The 18,047-nt window shown below is 36.6% G+C and overlaps 1 protein-coding gene across 1 annotated transcript in view; it reads left to right on the top strand.

Annotated features, from left to right (window-relative positions):
• Nucleotides 1-1,805: 1,805 nt before the first annotated feature.
• Nucleotides 1,806-18,047, top strand: part of ric1 (RIC1 homolog, RAB6A GEF complex partner 1) — a 186,163-nt gene continuing 169,921 nt past the window's right edge. The window contains exon 1 of the mRNA XM_028804950.2: nucleotides 1,806-2,321. Coding sequence (XP_028660783.2) covers nucleotides 2,181-2,321 — 141 coding nt within the window. The 5' untranslated portion in view covers nucleotides 1,806-2,180. The remainder of the gene's footprint in view (nucleotides 2,322-18,047) is intronic.

Here is an 18,047-nt window from a genome sequence, read left to right as displayed (position 1 = left end):
ACTCTGGACACAAGTGGAACTGCCATAAGGCAGGAGTCTAAATTGAACAAAACACACCATGACCATAGGGATCACTCATGCATAAGTGCACTTCATTCTTGGTTTGGAAAGGACAGCCATGTGACTTTAAGTCCTAGGAAAAAGAACATTTAAACACAGGGTGAACATTCAAAACCAAGAAGCCCCACCAATCACAGTAACATCACCTGGTGCATTGTCATCTGAATAAATCAATTATTTATTTTATAAAACAGGCCGCACGGTGAACACATCTGATGACAATGAATAATGACAAAAACTGCTTAAATGAAAAAGCAATTTGCAATATTCTTGTGTCAAGCAGGTGAAATGTTTTAGTTTAGATATTGTGAGCTGAAACTAGGAAGCATCTATAAATACATAAAAAGTGTGACTCTGGAACAAACTTCTAAGTCATGTATTGTAGTTGTGTCGGAAACCATGACAATGTTAAAATGATCTGTGCAACATTTTGGAAGAACGTAGCTATTCTTTAACCATCCACGCTTGACGGACTGAATGATATTCTCTCGTTTGTCAAACATGTCATATTCTTATGTTGTAAGCTATTGTAATACAGTTCCTCTCGGCCGTACTATTCATTGTAACACTGCACAATTTGCCCTTACCAAACCTTTGCAATACAGAGCTGTGGTCTCCTCCAGCCCAACAGTGCGCATCTGAGCTCAGGGATACTACATTTATAATGTATCCGAGCAGAAGACACGTGGGCGACCGCCTGCCCAGACTATAAACCGAGACGGACCTTCTATGTGAAGGTTATCTTTAGTGGTAGGAAAAGCACACCGAGAAGAGCTATTGGAGAGGGGGAAGAACACTGACTGATATTTCAATTGCTATGAAAGACATTATATGATAGCTGCAAAGGCTAGTACTGTACTATAATATGATAGCTGCAAAGGCACGATAGATAGATAGATAGATAGATAGATAGATAGATAGATAGATAGATAGATAGATAGATAGATAGATAGATAGATATGCCTTTGATCATTCTGTGCACGGTGCAATTTTATTGATTACCCGATCTTAGAATATTCTAAAAGCAGCACAGTTTTTTGTTTCGGTAATGCGACTGCCCATGTCGAACACGTTCGTAACATACTGTCCAACATCTTCCTCTGGTACAATCAGTGATATTACGGCCCCACTCCTGAGAACGTCAACATCCAGATCTCACGACGATCTACCCTATTATGACTGATAATGTTTATCTTAAAATGATTTTAGTAAATTTTGCGCAGTACTTAACATAGTTTCACTACAGAGCTCCAGGGAATCCACGGGGAGCTGGAGAACACCACTTGAATCAGTGCTATACTTACGTCAGATCATTTAAGACACACGATTTGGACTACTTGAAGGAAACGCATACATTATCGTCCATACAATTATATTTAGTTTTTAAAACGGCAATTAAATTATTGGTTTGATGGGATGATGTTGAAGAGTGTCTTAATTATTCACTATTTCCCTTATTTTCTAAATGTTACCTACAATTTAGTAATGTGATCGTAGTGATATTTAGCGGGTTTTACAGTGAGTGCGATGGACCTAACAACACCTAGCAACATCAGGCGATTAGTAGCGATTTTTTTAGTAAACTGGAGAGGGCGCTCAGTCCTTGCTTTCTTTGGCGCTGCTTCGACACCTCAAATTTGTAACAGTGGGGCGGAGCTATGTCTCGCACCGTGGCACCCATGACGTCACCAATGAGAGGGTGGGCTGTTAGACCGCATTGACCAATCACAGTAGAGCTCGCCGGAACGGCTGAAGATGGCGGCTGTGAGAGCGCAGCTGGAAGGGCTCGGATTATTCTTTCATAACAATCACAGATACGAGACGGTGCAGTGCAACAACACTAAGGAGGAGGCAAAGGCGAAGACAACAACGGCAGTCGAGTGGGTGGCATTGTACGGGGATGTGATTGTGTGCTGAGTTGGGAGTCTGCTGCTGCCGACTAGGGGTACCGTCTCAAGAGGAGGAGGAGACGGCGCGGCGGCAGTGCTTAGTCGTGAGAAGCGTATTTTTCTTTTTTACGAGGGACCGGATTCCCGAAAGCAAAACTAAATATACACCAATCGAAAGGGGACCCCAAGAGGTAGTGTGTCGCTAACGGGGATCCCACTGGAGATTAAGCCATGTATTTTCTGTCTGGCTGGCCCAGGAGGCTCCTGTGTCCTCTGAGAAGTCAAGAGAAGCCCTTTCACATCCAGCCGGACTCGCAGAGACTTCTCTTCGCAGTTCTGTCGTGCTCCCAGATCAGCATCTGGCATTGTCGGGTAAGTGTAAACTGGGGATCTCACAAGGCAGTGTGGAAGGAGAGGTTCAGTATTTCGCGTCGTCTGCTTTGCCGCGTCATCTGCACAGCGCTTTATGACAGCTCTGGTTGGCGAAGTCGGAAGGGTCATCGGTCTCGGTGACACATGCGAAAAAGTTTGTCTATGAAACAGAAAATGCAGAAACATAACTTTCACGATTATACCTGAAACTGTAAATTCCGACTGACTACTTGACAAATCTTTCAATTAAAATAATCTCGAGTATCAGTTCATTGTGAAGATTTTGTTTGTAGTACGTGGATGGACTATACCTTTCACAGGTTTCCATATGTGCCTTTGCATTATTGTTGAAGAACATATTTTAAAGTTACTGATGGCATTATTTAAATATTTGTAATATATCTTAATAATCTAGGTTTGGTTAGAATATGTTGAATTTATTTGTTTCTTGCTCATGGTTCATGCTTGGTGAATTGAATGGGTCTTCTGTGGACTTCCCCTAGTGATGTAATGTTTTTCAGTTAATGCTGAAACCAAACATGCACATGCTGTTCAGGATGATCACCCAAAATACGTTTCAGATTTGTTTTCTTTACTTTTGTAGTACCACTTGTCAGGAGACATCTTTGCATTGCAGACCATCTCTCTTGTTCTATCTCTTATCATATTGTTCCTTTACTATTTTGATCCATCCATCTACTCAAAATTTTGTACATCATGCCTAAAGTCAGTAAATTAAATGCACAATTTTGAATTCTGTGAGGATTAATGGAGGATTAGTTTGCGGCTTCTTCAGTTTAAATTATCCAGTAATATAAACTCCTATGAAGTTGGACATACCCATAGTATAAGTAGCTTTGTTTTCTTTAAATCAATTTTTTAAAATTTCTGTTTGAAGCCATTTTCAATGGTCAACTGATTGCTATTTACGTATAAAATTGTATCCATCACAGTACAGGGTGTATGGTTTCAAGTGCTCTAAGCAGCCTGAGCTTATATATGTAAACTAGCCAACATCTGATTGTAGGGATAAGGATTTTTGCAAGAGGTGCCAGATTTATTTTAATATAAAATGCATAGAGCATGAGCTTTTCAGCTGGATGAAATCAAAAAAGCCACATTATTGCTAATACCCAAAGAAACGGATAAGGAAGTTGCCTCGAGTCCACCATATTCAGCCAAGTGATGTCCTATGACTGCCCCATCACTGTGGTTATGTTCTCTTAGGCAGAAAATAATATATGATGGCTAGAACCACCTGCACACATGCGTTAGGGAGCACAGTTGCATGATACCATAGGTAGTGTGTCTGTTTTAGTAGTTTGTAGTAAAATATGGGCTAGAATCAACATTGTGCAGTTACAACAACCTGTTGCTGTTATTTTTAAACATAGTAACAGAACCACTGCGCATATAAATTGTGCCATACTCACAGAGGCATGTCAGAGCTATGTAGAAAAATTCAAACAGTTTTAACACTTTTGTTGCAATTGACCATTTTATTGTTGATAACACATTGAAGGGGGAGGGAGGGTTGCGTAGTAAAAATCAAACTTTGCTGTTTGGTTGGTAAGAATAACAGGGATCTTTGTTAACAAAGAAGACTACTTTACAGATGAGAGTGGGGTATTAATGATACACTATCTCTGTCAAGGCTATCTTAAGATTGACTTTTATAACATCAGGAAAATGAATTTGCAGATTAGATTTTCTCAAACCATAAGCATATCAATAGGCATTCTCCTCCTCTCCTAAGTACAGAGCGGAGTGGTGGCTCAGAAGCTGAGGATCTGCGCTGGTATCCCAAAGGTTGCCGGTTCGAATCCCCGTCACTGCCAAAAAGAGATCCTACTCTGCTGGGCCCTTGAGCAAGGCCCTTAACCTTCAATTGCTCCAGAGGCACTGTACAATGGCTGACCCTGCACTCTGACCCCAAGGGTTATGCGAAAACTAACAAATTCCTAATACAAGAAATTGTATAAGGTGAAATAAAGAACAAAAAAAAAGTATGAACCCTTTTCAGATGAGTTTTGCTTTATTTCTCCAGCTACTCTTTGGAGTTCCATAGTGCCTGCTGGCATGCATCCCAACCAGTTTAAAAATATAGAGCCAGGTTTTACTTTATATTAAACATAGTGCATGGAGGTATGGTAACGTGTTGTGTGTGGTTGTCATACAAGCAGTTGTACATGTAAGTGAGAATTTCACTGTATGTCATACACATGGCAATACGCTACTACAACTTTTTTGAACACAATTTAAGAATGCTATTGTTAATACCAGGATGTGTTAATTTCCACTTATATGGTAATATTTGCTGTAAAACATTGCCAGGATACAGAATTGAAACATGCAGTAGAGGTAGAGGAACTGACAAACAGTAGGTCAGTCTGAGATTTCTTTACAAAATACTTAAGTATATGGCAGACGTTTGAGCTCCAATGAAATGAGCATTTGAGATATCTGAAAAATCACTCTTCTATGAAAGTGATACCTTTTTGAAGTATCTGAATTCAGAACTCCCAGAAAGTAAAAAAAAAAAAAAAAAGAGCTTGATAGCATGTGATTTTTCTTTTCTTTTTTTTTTTAAATAATCTTATCTTGTATCAGAAAACAGGTATAATGTGTGCCTTATTGGAGATGCTGGCCATTTTTGTTTTTTCTTTTTGCTAAATGGCAATTTAGGTCAGGTCAGGTTAATTTATTTGTATTGTAGGTAGATTTGATTTGTAGAAGAGAGCTCATCATCAGTTTGACACAGTTCACACTCAACACAAGCAACTGACACACTTAATAATAGTTCTCAAAGTTCCAATCTAATCCATTAAAAACTAAATCAATACATAAACATAACTTTAAAGATACCAGACTGTCCTGTGATTTTTATGAAGACTGTGAATGTATCAGCACAGTGACACTAGATACATTGGGTTCTACTCAATTGTTACCAGGATTGTTAATGCTGTGCGTAAAAGCAAGTTGTGCAGTGTTTTGTACAAGATGTTCTGACATCACGCTTAACCAAATTTTTAGAGTCCGTTTCCTGTGTTAGTAGGAACAATTAATTTAATTTCCTTGAATTGCATGAACTTTTTCAGATGTTTATACCTTACACATTGTAGTACAGTGGAGGATTACGTTTCCAACTTTTATGTTTGTGTTGGGACTGGACAATGTATAGTCTGTTTACAAAGGGTAAGCAAGGCATTCAGATTTGCTTTTATATACTTCAATGTGTTTTTTTCCTGTTAAATAAAACAGTAAGTTATTTGATTTTTCAGTATAGGCTAACTAATTAATTATTTTTATTTAATATTTCAGTAGCAACAGTAAATATACTTGCACTAAATCAATAGCTCTACTTACATGTAATGTTTGGATATTAGCTTTCTCAGAGTTAACTCATGTAAATTTTTTTTTATGGCTGGGTAGCTACAGCTTACAATAACAACAAAATACAAGTTATGGCCATGTCATATTAAACAAGTTTTCCAGTGATTTTTCTGCCACAGACTTAATTTACTGTAAATAAACTTACTGAATCAGAGGAGTCACAGCGTGCTTCTGGAAATCTAGTCCTGTATTGTGACATAAGCAGTGATTCAGTCCAGCCAGTCTGAGACCTGTTCCGACATTAAGACAGGTTGGATTTTATCTTGAGTTGTAGGGGTGGACTTTCGTGTTTGAGAAAGTTGACAACTAGTGAGCACTCTTATAAAAGTACAGTGCATAAATGTAACTGAGCAATGAGGAATGTAGGCGTTTGGTCCTGACAAACAGAAGAGAGACTCCTCTGTCTTCAACCCTCATGTTTTATGTGCTATGAGAGAAATAAAATGTGCCAAGATTGTGGCTGAACTTTCCAGATCTCTTAAAACCTTCACGTGGACACTACCTCCATCAGTCAGCATGTTATTGGCTGTCGGAAATAGGAGCAAACTTGTAATACTTAAGTGAAACTTTGCTGGAAAGTCGTCACACCGTCATCTAAACTGACATTCCTGTAATTTCTAGCTGTGTGATAAGAAATTCTCGGGTGACAAAATCGGCAACTGTAGTAGTCAGGGTTGACAGCTGCTCCAACTTGTCCTGTAAAGTGGAAGCAAAGACTGAAATTGTGAAATAAGTTGTGCAGATTCTTTATTACTAACTAGGGGGCTTCGCCCCCTGCTCGCTTCGCTTGCCAACCCCCATGTTTGGTTTTCCGGATACACACTTTTAAGATTTTTTTTTCTTTGAATTGTTGCTATTTCATTAGTTTCACTTTTATTTCAGAACTTCTGTAACAACAATATTTGTAATCTTGCGAGTCCCAATATGCTGAATCTTTTTAACCCTTTAACCGCCAACTCCCTAAATATTCCCCAAGCCAGGCGAAATCTGAACAATTTTTGTTTTTTTACTTTTTTACATTTTTTTTACATTTTTTACATTTATTCAAGCAGTATTGACCACTAAATGTTGTGCAAGTTGCCAGTGTATACACGAAATCTATAAATGTAACCTGAATTCTCAGCTAAGCAAAACATCTTGATACCAAACCGTGCCCTTTTCAATGGTAGATACTGTCGAAACTGTAAGCGGCCCTTCCACGACAATAAACTTTCATCAACTGCAACTGACGGTCCTGGCATGTAGGGCAACTGAAATGCTTCAAATAAATGATCAATCAAAGGACGTAGCTTGAACAAGCGGTCGCGGTTTGGATCTTTCTTATCTGGCTCGTTTCTGTTGTCATTCAAATGAAAGAATTTCAGCAGCAAAGAGAATCGGTTACGTGTCATGACAGCTGCAAAAATAGGTGTTGCATACATAGGATCTGTAGACCAGTACATCTCAATATCTGGTTTTCTGATTATTCCCATCAACATCAAAATCCCAATGAATTTTTTCATTTCGTTTTCATCAGTGTCAAACCAAGCACGAACACGGGAATGTGGAGGTAAATTGGGATTTTTCTCAATAAACTGTGCTGCATACAGATTTGTCTGATGAACAAAATGTCTAATCAAATCAGGTGACACAAACAGCTCATAAAACTGCTCAGCAGTGTAATTGTTTACATCAACAATAAAGCCACACGTTCCCTCAAACGAATGCAGAAAAGGTAGTTCACCTCGGGCAGCAGCCCAGCTGAGATGCTGGGGATACACCCACTCAGCGCCGTCATCCGATGCGTCTTCATTCACAATATCATGCAGCGCACGTTGCTGCTCATCACTGTCACTAAAATCTTCTTCAGAACTGCTACAATCATGATCAGAACTGTCCAAAATCGCCTGCAAAGCCTCACTTGAAGTCAGTTTACGTTTCGCCATATTCACAGCTGTTACATGCGAATCACGTCACATGACCGGCCAAAACAACCACAGACTTGTTGAAATACAACGTAGTAATAATACCCACGCCAAACCGTCAGTTATACTACTTGCCAGGCATTCATATAACCACAGGCAAATGTGCCGGATAATTCCGGCAGTATGGCGTTAGCATTAAAACAGCGGTGCCGGATATATCCGGCAGAGGGCGGTGAAGGGGTTAATGAGGTCAGGATAGGTTTCTCTGTTTGGAATTTCAGCAGAGACAAAACTATCTATCATCAGCAGTTAATAATTTTTTTTTTACAAAGTAAAAAAGTAAGTAGAGTTCTGCATTGGACTCCTGTCTGTAAAGTCGTGCTATTTTCCTCTCCCAGTTCCAAAAATACATGGGGTTACCAAGGTGATACCCCAGCTTTTGTCTAGGTTTTTGTACAAGGGCTAGACAGAACGTTTTTGACTCCTGGGGTAAATTTAGCTTTTTAAATAAGCAGACAGATAAATATATATATATATATATATATATATATATATATATATATATATATATATATATATGAACAAAGTAACCAATAAATGCATTTACGGTAAATTCTTTTTTTGAAAATTCTCAAGATTCTTTATTTGTCACATGCATAGTTATACAAGACAACATGCAGTGAAATGCATCCTGATCTGCTTATCAAAAACTGTGCAAAGTTAGAAGAATATCAGTTAGATTAACAAAAAGTCATAGATCGAAAGATAACAGTGTAGTAGAACATAATAAATAAGTAAAATTATGTGAATAAAGTAGAATTAAGTGTTAAGGTGCAATAGTGTAGTAATTATTGTGCAAAACCAAAGTTAGACTGGTGCATAGTTAAATGAAGCAGTTTGTTTGCGCTACTGCGATCTTTGCTTTCTTTTTTTATATTTTCTGATTTTCCTACTTTCATATCCTTTAACTTTCTCCACATGTGTACAGTGCCGTTTTTGAGCCTTTCTAATTTCACTGGTTTCATAGTCTCTAACCTGCTCTGCATGTGTTTAGCGCCAATGTTTGTAAACGTCTTTATGAAGTTCTACTTTCTTTTACTCATTGTCTTTTAATTCTGAGCCGGATTGGACGTGCATTTTTTTCAATTCCACTTGTTCCGGGCTGATAATTACTTTCCTTATTTTCTGAATTTGCACCTCGATTATTCTTTTTTGCTTTTTTTTCTGTCCAACGCATTTGAGTCTCTTTTCTCCGTGCTACTTTATTCCTAGCTTAGATGTCGATATTTAATTTATAACGTATTGTCCTTATACGCTTTTTATGCGTTGAGAGCTCTGGATCTGTGTGTGCTCAAATCCTTCACAAGACTGAATGTTTTGCTGCCTATTGTCCTATTTGATACATTGTAAGTAGGGCGTGTCTTTGGTCTCGTGGGTCTTTAAAATGTCTTCCGAGAAGGTCATGTATCGTAGACTTGCTTTTTGCTTTCCAGGACAGGATTTCTTTTTATAATAGACAGGTTAATATTAGTAAGTGAATATGTAATGTACTTAACAGTTATTCTTGTTAGTTTGTTTTCTGTATAAACTTTCAGAAGGTATTTAAGATCAGACCAGATTAACTGAACCTAACAGAGATATGAGGTGTACAAAACAATTTCTCATTAACGTAAAGCTTGAGTATAAAGGTATCAGGTTTTATGACTTGACCGTAAGAAATAACATTCCCACATGACTGGTAAAATTGAAGCTGCCCAATGCAATATGGCGAAGATAATATGAAAGTGTTTAGTTACATTATAGAGAAGCAGTGACCTATCTTAGACAAATAAACAGGTGGCAGCAGCCAGGGATGTAATGGGGTAGTTACATAAGATTTTCCTTTATAAGGTATCCCATCACCTACAAATTATTTTTTTAAATTTGATTTGTGACATTTGGTAAAGCAGTTTGCAGTTGCTTCTACAGTATGCGTTTAGTTGTTGGTAAAATGTGGTGAGCACTGTTCATGCATAATAATACAAATATGACAAAATAGACCTAGATGTGGACTGCGTAAAACACCCTGCTTATGTTTTAAAGTTGTAACTGTGGCAGACGTCCAAAGTTTGAGGAGAAATCTTTAAACCCAAATCTATCAGTTCTTCCATCATTCTTTATAAGAAGTAAATGTGTCTTGGTCCAGAAGTATAAGGATTTATCTCGGCCAATGCTTGATTGAATTGCAAACTGAAGATGGCAAAAATGTAAAGCCCTTACTGAGACAGGCTCCAGCAGACCCCCGTGACCCTGTGTTTGGATTCAGCGGGTTGGAAAATGGATGGATGGATGGATGTCCAAAGGGTGAAAGCTAGGAATGAATGTTTACTAGAATTGACGAATTCAGCAAAGGAGAGAATACAACTAAAATATAACAAAATAAATAAGTTGTCTTAATGGAAAAGAGAGAAGACATTTTGAGGATGATAGATAGATACTTTATTAATCCCAAGGGGAAATTCACATACTCCAGCAGCAGCATACTGATAAAAAAACAATATTAAATTAAAGAGTGATAAAAATGCAGGTATAACAGACAATAACTTTGTATAATGTTAACGTTTACCCCCCGGGTGGAATTGAAGAGTCTCATAGTGTGGGGGAGGAATGATCTCCTCAGTCTGTCAGTGGAGCAGGACAGTGATGCCCCCTTCATGTAAAAATAGTGGAACTTTGTAAACCATGAAGTCTAATCAAATAACTTAGACTGTTTTAAAGTTTCAAAAGAATGCAAGTTCGGATCAGGGAATTGAAATGATGATAAACATAAAGAGGAAGTGGGCTTTGACAAAAGATTTAATAGAATACAGTACAGGATATTTTAATACCAAAGAATTAAAGCAAAATACTAACAGGAGTCACGGCTGTTAAGGCACTGAAGGATATACATAATGAGAGTAGAAGTTAAAAGTGGATTTAAAAATATCAAAAAGCTGCTGGACAGAATAGTGTCAGTAATGAAGAAGTCAACCCTTTGAAGGTCTTTCAGCATTTGGGTAGTACAGGTATAGCCAAGGAGAAGGGGTAGCATGTGGTGTGGCTGGACGGTAGTATTGAATATACAGGTATGAATAAGGAATTGGTAGGACCCGTAAGTGTAATGGTGTGCAAAGCATGCCAGTTGTTGCATAAAATATTGGTGTATGCTTAATGTTTTGGAGAATAAGGTTAAAGTATTGTCTTTTCAATGATTTATTTATCTTTACAACTATCAGAGCAGCTGATGATTATGCCTATTGACACTTAACACAAATTTTGTAAAGATTACTGTAAACAAGAATTACTTGTATTTCTTTTATATAAAATGATGCCTTGTGTGTGTGTGTGAGAGAGAGAGAGTTTGAGTGTTTACCATGGATTGGGTTCTGTCCTGTCCGAGGATTGTTCCAGTGTTGCGTCTGATGCTTGCTGGGATAGGCCCCAGCTACCTCATGACTGTACTCTGGATAAGAAAGTTAAAATAATGATTGGATGGATGGAATGGTGCTTTCCTTGACCTTGTAATTGAAGACCATTTCGATTCATAGATAAATAATGAGAATAGTAACAAAAGACAAAATTGAAAAAATGGTATCCAATATAAGTGTGTTAGCAGGCAGTCATTACAGGCTTCAACTGACAAGATTCTGCTTTTACTTTCATGTTAGAGTTTTGTGATAAAGCAGTACAAATATTTAATGGCATTCAAGCATATGTAATCATTTACTGTTATATTAGAAAAGCTCAAAAAACCTGAAAGGCCTGTCATTAAACTACAACTGAAAATGATTCAGGACATGGTGTGCAGATGGGTGCAGAAGTGGCTTAAAAGTGAAAACAAGTTTTTTTTTGGCATGCATTTTCCTGAGTTAGGTGAAGTTAACAGGAGTCTCACAAGGATTGTTTTAACAACCACTGTTGTTTCTTTTTTACTTTGTACAAACCATATAAAAAAAATGTAAAAAAAAACTATAACAAATAAGTTTAATGCATTTGCAGATAGCAATAAATCCCAGCAATGAACTCCTAACAAGACCTATTGACCACAGATTTGGACAGATATGAGGCAAATGAACAATAATGTAAATATATAATGTTTTACAATTCTGAAATAAAAATACTTGACTTAAATAAATACTCCACCCAAAAGTATTTTTTTTTATATTTCTTACCCCATGTAGTTTGTAGCGATGGCCAAGAAAAATGTTTAATCCCATGTTTTCATGCAGAACAGTGATTCAAAGACAAAATGTATGATATAATAGAAGTCAATGGTGACTAATGCTGTACAATGGCAAATAATGTGAAAAGTCCAAGAAAGAAAAGAAAATCTAATTATATTGCATAATCAACATGTCAGTTGTCCAGTCGTATTTTCATAATGTGCAAAACCTCACATACTTATTAAAATATTGTTAAATAAATTATTTCAAAATAATCAGTGCACATCATAAACGGGTAATTAAACCTATATGGGATTTAGTTTTTGAATTGAAGATAAGACTCATGACCACTGAATGAGTGGGAGAGTCTTATCTTCAATTCCAAAATTTGGCCCTGTGGTACTTAACCTTCCTGTTTATGATGTGCTCACATTTTTCCAGAAATATCTATTTAACAATATTTTAGCAAAAAATGTTTTCCACATTTTGAGCATACAGCTGGATAACTGACATGAGTAGGTGAGATTTGTTTTTCTTTTTTCCCATTAATGTTTTTCATACTGTTTGTTATTGTGCAGCTTTGATCACCATTGGCTTGTAATGTATCATAAACTATTTTTTTTAATCTCAGTCCTACTGAAATAAAAATTTTCCTCCGCCATCACTACAAACTACACTGGGTAAGAAACATATAAAAATCTTTTTTGGGTGGAGTGTTCTTTTAAAATAAAATTTGGAGTCTTTTACTAGAAAATATTCCTTATAAAAAGTACATACACTAATATTGCTAGAGAGAGCCTAGTGAAGACTTACTAAGCATTAAGTCAATTGAATGCCAGATGTTGCTTTGAGGTCGTCAAGAATACAGTAGCACAGACGATAGCTGGTGTAGGTCACATTTCACATGAAAGTTTAAGTACTTCATTGCACAGAAAACTAGACACAGTGAACTATTTATCTAGTAGTCTGGTTGAAAGCAGCACTTTAGAAACTTTACATCCCTACTTGGCATAATTTTGGAAAAGTTGAATGAATAGGAGTTGACAATCTGTTTTGGGCTAAATGGCTTGTTCTCACCAGAAAGGTTTCTTTTGTTGTTTTTATGTTCTCAAATGACACCCAGTAGGATAGGTTCCACACTGTGTAACCTTTCACTGCAGCAGCACACTTAGTTTACATTTCAATGTGTAATCCTAAGGGCTTCTACTTTTTAAAGGCATTTATGTTTTAAGTAGCACCTTTTACAATGTACTGTTTTTATTTTATATTACGTGTTCATGAATTTCCTTTCAGTGGGCATTTACTGTGTATAGCATATTGATTTACATAGATGCAATCACAGAACCCTTGCTGTGTCAAGTTAAATGTTAAGTTAAATGACTTCCTCTGGCAAGGAAGCTGAGAGAATTGTGTGACTTAAAGCTGTGGTTTTTTGGTTTCATTCCTCTAGACCACACTGCCTACTTATTTTCTCAAAATATCTTCAGTTAGCCCTACTGGTGTTCACTCCAGTAATAATTTAATGTGTGGATGACACAAATATTTACTGAACTTATTCCCTCTTGAGTTGTCTAAATTTTTTTATTGTTGTTGATTATCACATGTAGACATTAGTATTGTCCAGTTTTCCTTTTTATGAATCTGTGCAAAGGTGGTTTAATTCAAGCATGTCTAGGATAATTCTACCTTTGTAATAGCAAATGCACAACAACCGTTTAAAGAGTGCTGAGATGTATATAAATAACAGTAGCATGATTTGTGTGATTGTTTTTTAATCACAAGTTGGTTTGTTTGCAACCTGAATTTTGGTGTTCAACTTCAAAAAACAAAGCTACAGGTTCAGGATCAACAATTGCTAACACATTGTGTGACCCTGTGCAATGCTGCTTCTTTTCTTATTCACTGTAAAAAAAATAACATTTCACATCTGTACTTTTGCACAAGTGAAATAATTTTTGCTTTTCAAAGCACAATATTAAAGATTGTTTTTAAGAACATTCTTGTGCAGTCGTAAAGCCATATTTCCTTTGAAGGCGCCTAAACATTTTTAACATAGTGCAGAGATAATGTGTGTCCTTCTTAGATATTGCCAATAAACAAAACTGTGTTTCAGACTACAGATGTCTTTTCAGAAGTAGGGAAGCATAAAGATTTTGTTTCAGGAGAAATATTGTGTAGTCTGAGAACTTAGTTAGGATCAGTAATGATGCTACAGTTTTCCTCTTGTAACTAAGAAAACCTCACATGTGCAGCGTGAGGTTGGGGACATTGAGTCCGAATGGACCCTGTTCAGAATCTTAATTGTGGAATAGGTTGCTAAAAGCTGTGGTCTTAAGGCAGTCAGGACATCTCATGCCAACAACCCTAGGCCCCAACACGGGATACCAGAAGTGAGGGAAGCTATCAGACTGAAGAAGATTAAATACAGTGAAATGCTGCCTTTGGGATCTCCTGACTCGGTTGAGAAGTACTAACAGGTCACGAGGTCTGCTGCAAAAGTAATTGCAGAAATAAAATATTAAGCATACAAGGAGTTTGGAGAAGTCACAGAGAAAGACTATTAGATGGTCTCAAGGCTATTCTGGAAAACTGTTAACAAAGATTGTGTTAAGCAGGGATGGGGAGGTGTTGACTTTTTCTGGACTAGCAGATTTGTGTGGTTGTCCCCATATTTAAGAAAAGAGAGCAGAGGGGGTGTTCTAGCTGTTGAGGGAATTGCACTCCATAACCTCCAAGGCCTAAGGTGGAGTGGAGAGTCCTGGTTGAGATTAAGGTACAGGAGGAACATGTGGATTCCTTCCTGGCCATGGAACCCTTGGCAAATTGTTTTTTTTTTTTTTTTTTTTTAATGTTTCCATGCAATATAATGTTTTCATTTGTTTCTGTTTTTATGTGCATAAATCAGTTTTAGAATACTTGTCAATTCAACGTTTTTCTCAGGATTTTGTTTGTAAGGTGAAAGTATATAAAGTTATTTCTTGTCATTTTTGTATCATCTCTTCCTAAGTAGCTGGCACAGATGTTTTATTTGTGGAGTTGGAAGATCCTGGGATTTTCATCTTTTATGTTACCAAAGTTGGAAAAGGTTTATCATTTCATGCACTGTATTACTTGACACAAAAATGTTACCAAGATGTACATGTAGGAAATGCAACTAAGAACTTTGCTAAACTCTTTACATTTGACATCACTAGTGCTCTAAAGTTTTATGCAAGTTTATGGCTTTCCAAGCGTGAAAGAAAATTGGCCTAGGGTCCAAAGATGTACTCTTTTCCTAACAAAACTCTTACTGTTCAGTGATTCAAATTGAATGTATATTTTAAAATTATGGATAATTAGTGGGGATAATAATGAATGTGTAGCCTTTGAATTAGTTTCTGTGATTGCTTTAAGTCCTTGTTACGTGTAATAATTGTCTAATTATTTTTTGGATTTTTATGGCCTCTGCACAAATTCTTTGATGGTTTAGTAACTCACATTTTAAAATACAGTACTTCTGAAGTCTTTTTGCAGGAGCACAATTTAGTAATCTCTGACATCTGTACAACAGCTTATCGGCAAAACAAGTGGGGCTAGAAGAGTCACTGCCTGTACCTCTCTTTATCTTATTTGTTCCATGTGTGTTTTTAGTGAGTTTAGTTATAATCAGATTGCATTATCTTTGGCTTTTTCTTAATTTCATTTTGTTTTATTAGCAAACATCTTGGTATCTACAGTTTGAATATAGTTTTAGCATATTATAAATGGAAAACTGCGCTCCTATGTGGTTTGTGTAAACTTCAACAGATCATTTTGTCCTGTGCTGTAAACATTCTTTTTAACTGTTTTAAATCAAATATTGTATCTTTTTGCATGTGCTATCAAAGTACTCGCATTGCTTCCTATTTTGTTATTAGACTGTCTGTGTGACATGGCTCCTCATGGGAAATTTCTAAAGACAGTGGGCCCATTATAGGGCCGTTGGTTAATTAGATGTATCAGAAGTACTACGTAACTAAGCCAGTACTTTGTATGCAATATTTGTAGTTTTTTCTTTTTATTTAACTAGAGCTATTATCATCACTGGAGCTCCTTACTCTTGAAAAATGTTGCACAAGGCTAAAATATTCCTGCCATTGATCAATTGTTGCTTTTCTTAGTGACTTTTCTTGGCTTTTGTTTATGGTCACAGCAAAATACAGTTATACAGGAAAGTGCATTGTTTTGAATTCAAACATGTTATCACTAAGAATAATAGGAATTCTGGGAGTTCTTACTATTATTATTATTATTATTATTATTATTAATAATGCTATTATTGTTTATGATTTTCATTTGTTTTATGTTGTTCAGTTTTGTATGTTAAAGCTTCTTGTTTTTGTTTTCTTTCATCGCTAGTCATAGTCAAGACAGTAAAGATGAAGCTCTGAATCATTTTGTAGTTTAGCTTATTACAAGCAGCAATGTTGTTTAGAGGCGGCACATTTGGGCGGTGCAATGAATTTAATGTTTAAATTTTTGGAGGTTGTTTTCTGTAGTGGTTGAAGTGGAGCAAAGTAATAGTCAGTTTGTATATCTTGGAGGCTTCTTAAACAATTGCGGGGTTGTGAGTATTGGTCTACTTCAAGCAATGGTTGTCTCCTCATAAATGTATTGTAATGACATTTCTCTTGATAGAGATAAGGCGACATGGGAAATGTAAACAACTAAAGGAAAAACCTTTTATGAAGCAGTGAGGTTCCAAGCAAAAGAAAGGTAAAGATTATACAGCAGAGAACAGGTAAAAAAAACTACCTTAGGACCTACAGTATATGTAGAGTTGTCCACCCCGCTCCCATTTGGTTGTGTGGGATGTGTTAACTGAGCTGTGTCAGTATTTAAACTGACAGTTTCTACTTACTTGTTTTGGACGTGAGGAAACCACTAACCTTGTGTTTCTCTCTCTCCTTTCCTGTAAACCAGAATTAAACCCTATTGTTAAACATGCCTTACTTGAGCTTCACAAAGTCTTTGTCCTTCCACTTCACAGCTCATTATCTTTATCCCATCCAGTGATTTAAGTTAATCAACAAAGGAGGTACTCTGTGTTGTCAATATCTTGTTCCTCTTGCGATGCATTATGAATTTTACATGACATTTTAGTCCAATGGAATTTGGAATGTGTTTTTTTTTTTTAGTATATAATATTGAGCATCAGAGGGGCTTAAGATCAGAGAGTGTAGGTGTTAGTAAATGAAACTGAAGGACCCTCAAGTCCTAATACCCTCTCTTTTTCCTTTGCAGAACACTTCACCTTCTTCACTCATTCCACCGTAATTCTAGTGTAACTGTTCTGCCGGCGGCCTTCATTTGCATACACAATGAGCCCCATAACTCTGCGCTCGCTTCCATGTGCTGTGCCAAGAAAAGGAACCAGTGCGAAAGTATTGACAAATATTGAGATTGAAATGCTAACTTGTATATGAGATTTAGGATATATTTTCATAAACTATTTTTTCTTTTAAAATACAAATACTCTCCTTTTATGTAGTGCAATATAATATAATAAGTATATAATTCTAAAAAATAATATACTTACAGGTCCCACAAAGGTACAGACATGCATTTTGTTAGCTTAATCTAAATGAATAATTTCGCAAGGTCAGTTTTTGTGTAGTTTTACTAAACTGTAGTTTCCTAACATACTGTATTAATCTAGAAGCTTAATTTAGTGTCTTGAGTATCTGAAGCCTATCCAGAAAGCTCTGGGTACAAGAAGAGAGCTAAATTTGAACAAGATGCCACACTTACTCATGCAGGCATACTTTAGAATTAGCAGATAATATATCCTGTACATGTTTGTGATGTTGGAGGAAAAACTATACATACACAGAAAGAACAACTAAATTTTGCATATGTTGTCAAGTTTCAAACCAAGTGTCTATAGCTGGACCTGTGGTTTTTCTACAATACTGACTAAATGAACTGATGTACTTGTTAATACCAAAGTACATTTTATAAATCAAAACGTTCACTTTGAGCAGTCATTTGTTTTCCTTATATCATAATTCTAGAGGCAAGCCACTGTAATGATGGGATATCTAATGTGACAGTGCAGAATTGTAGAGAAGTACAGTTAGTGGGCCTGCTAAAACAAATCAGAAAACACTACATTTGTGGTGCTTGTTGGGTTTTTGAAGAGGAAGGAGTGTTTGTTAGTACATCTAAAAATGTTACAAAGGCAGGAAAAGCACATGTGGCACAGTACATTACTTCAGGCTGTAAAACAG

This window comes from Erpetoichthys calabaricus, chromosome 7 (assembly GCF_900747795.2).
Source record: "Erpetoichthys calabaricus chromosome 7, fErpCal1.3, whole genome shotgun sequence".
NCBI lineage: Eukaryota > Metazoa > Chordata > Cladistia > Polypteriformes > Polypteridae > Erpetoichthys > Erpetoichthys calabaricus.
Note: the sequence above shows the minus strand (reverse complement) of the source record. Positions and strands in the feature narration are given on the sequence as shown.